This window comes from Limulus polyphemus, unplaced genomic scaffold, assembly GCF_000517525.1.
Source record: "Limulus polyphemus unplaced genomic scaffold, Limulus_polyphemus-2.1.2 Scaffold1553, whole genome shotgun sequence".
NCBI lineage: Eukaryota > Metazoa > Arthropoda > Merostomata > Xiphosura > Limulidae > Limulus > Limulus polyphemus.
The window spans coordinates 156,470-158,289 of NW_013667163.1; the positions used below are offsets into that span (position 1 = coordinate 156,470).

Below are 1,820 nucleotides of genomic sequence, written 5' to 3' on the forward strand. Positions count from 1 at the left end.
AATAAGAAATAAGATGGTATAAATTATCTTTCCTCCAAATTCCGTAATGGGCCAATAAGAAATAAGATGGTATAAATTATCTTTTCCTCCAAATTCCGTAATGGGCCAATAAGAAATAAGATGGTATAAATTATCTTTTCCTCCCAATTCCATAATGGGCCAATAAGAAATAAGATGGTATAAATTATCTTTTCCTCCAAATTCCGTAATGGGCCAATAAGAAATAAAATGGTATAAATTATCTTTTCCTCCAAATTCCGTAATGGGCCAATAAGAAATAAGATGGTATAAATTATTATTAGTCTCGCCTATGATCATCGACCAAATAATTTAATTTGATTTTGCGCCAAACATGAAAAAACAAGAACAAATATTTTAATGGAGGGCATGGAGTATGGAACACTTCATTTTGACAAGATCTTTTATGTATCAATTGTTAAAGAGTCTTTAGAAAACTTATTTCCTTATGTTGTTGTTAGAAAAAAAATCACCTTCTTCTTCGGCGGCAGCTCCTTCATCATCACATCGTGACAGCCATTCCTCTTATCATCCACTGGATACAGAGCCTCTCCATTGATCCGTTCCTGGTACTTACTTGGTGTATACATTTTGTTATCAGTATTTCCAGGCCTACTTTCCTTGGCAGAGTTCTCTGGATTAAGAAGATGTTTGTTTTGACTCAGGATTTTATTTCCCACACACGCTCATTAGAAAAGAAATAAAAGACTGAGATAAAAGTAAAAATATAGCAACAACATCACTATGACAACGGTTTCTAATATATACATAAAAAGCCACTTCGGTTTTCCTTTCTTTATTTTTTAAATACATTTTTTGGTACGACATATTTCTTTTTTTGAACGTGCTTCTCTAAATACATTAAAATAACAAGGATATCACTTCAGCTATAAACATTCTCCATAAATAAGTAATAATCTATGTACATATCGATCACACGATAACTCATTTCAATGTTTATGCTATCGATCACATTATACAGCTCTTGTGATGAAACATGATACATCTATTATGATGAAACATGCTAAAGCTATTACGATGAAACATGATACAGCTATTATGATGAAACATGATACAGCTGTTACGATGAAACATGATACAACTGTTACGATGAAACATGATACAGCTATTACGATGAAACATCATACAGCTATTATGATGAAACATGATACAGCTATTATGATGAAACATACTAAAGCTATTACGATGAAACATGATACAGCTATTATGATGAAACATGCTAAAGCTATTACGATGAAACATGATACAGTTGTTACGATGAAACATGATACAGCTATTACGATGAAACATGATAAAGCTATTACGATGAAATATGATACAGCTATTACGATGAAACATGATACAGCTGTTATGATGAAACATGATACAGCTGTTATGATGAAACATGATACAGCTGTTATGGTGAAACATGATACAGTTGTTACGATGAAACATGATACAGCTGTTATGATGAAACATGATACAGCTATTACGATGAAACATGATACAGCTATTATGATGAAACATGATAAAGCTATTACGATGAAACATGCTAAAGCTATTACGATAAAACATCATACAGCTATTACGATGAAACATCATACAGCTATTATGATGAAACATGATACAGCTATTATGATGAAACATACTAAAGCTATTACGATGAAACATGATACAGCTATTATGATGAAACATGCTAAAGCTATTACGATGAAACATGATACAGTTGTTACGATGAAACATGATACAGCTGTTACGATGAAACATGATACAGCTATTACGATGAAACATGATACAGCTAT

At 31.9% G+C, this 1,820-nt stretch overlaps 1 protein-coding gene across 2 annotated transcripts in view; it reads right to left on the reverse strand.

Annotated features, from left to right (window-relative positions):
- LOC111086921 overlaps positions 1 to 653 on the reverse strand; it is an 8,077-nt gene extending 7,424 nt beyond the window's left edge. The window contains exon 1 of one of the 2 annotated variants that reach the window (XM_022391730.1): positions 497 to 653. In XM_022391730.1, coding sequence (XP_022247438.1) covers positions 497 to 608 — 112 coding nt within the window. In that variant the 5' untranslated portion in view covers positions 609 to 653. Of the gene's footprint in view, positions 1 to 491 lie in introns of both variants that reach the window. The other variant, XM_022391729.1, reaches the window with a different exon arrangement.
- Between the last annotated feature and the right edge of the window lie 1,167 nt (positions 654 to 1,820).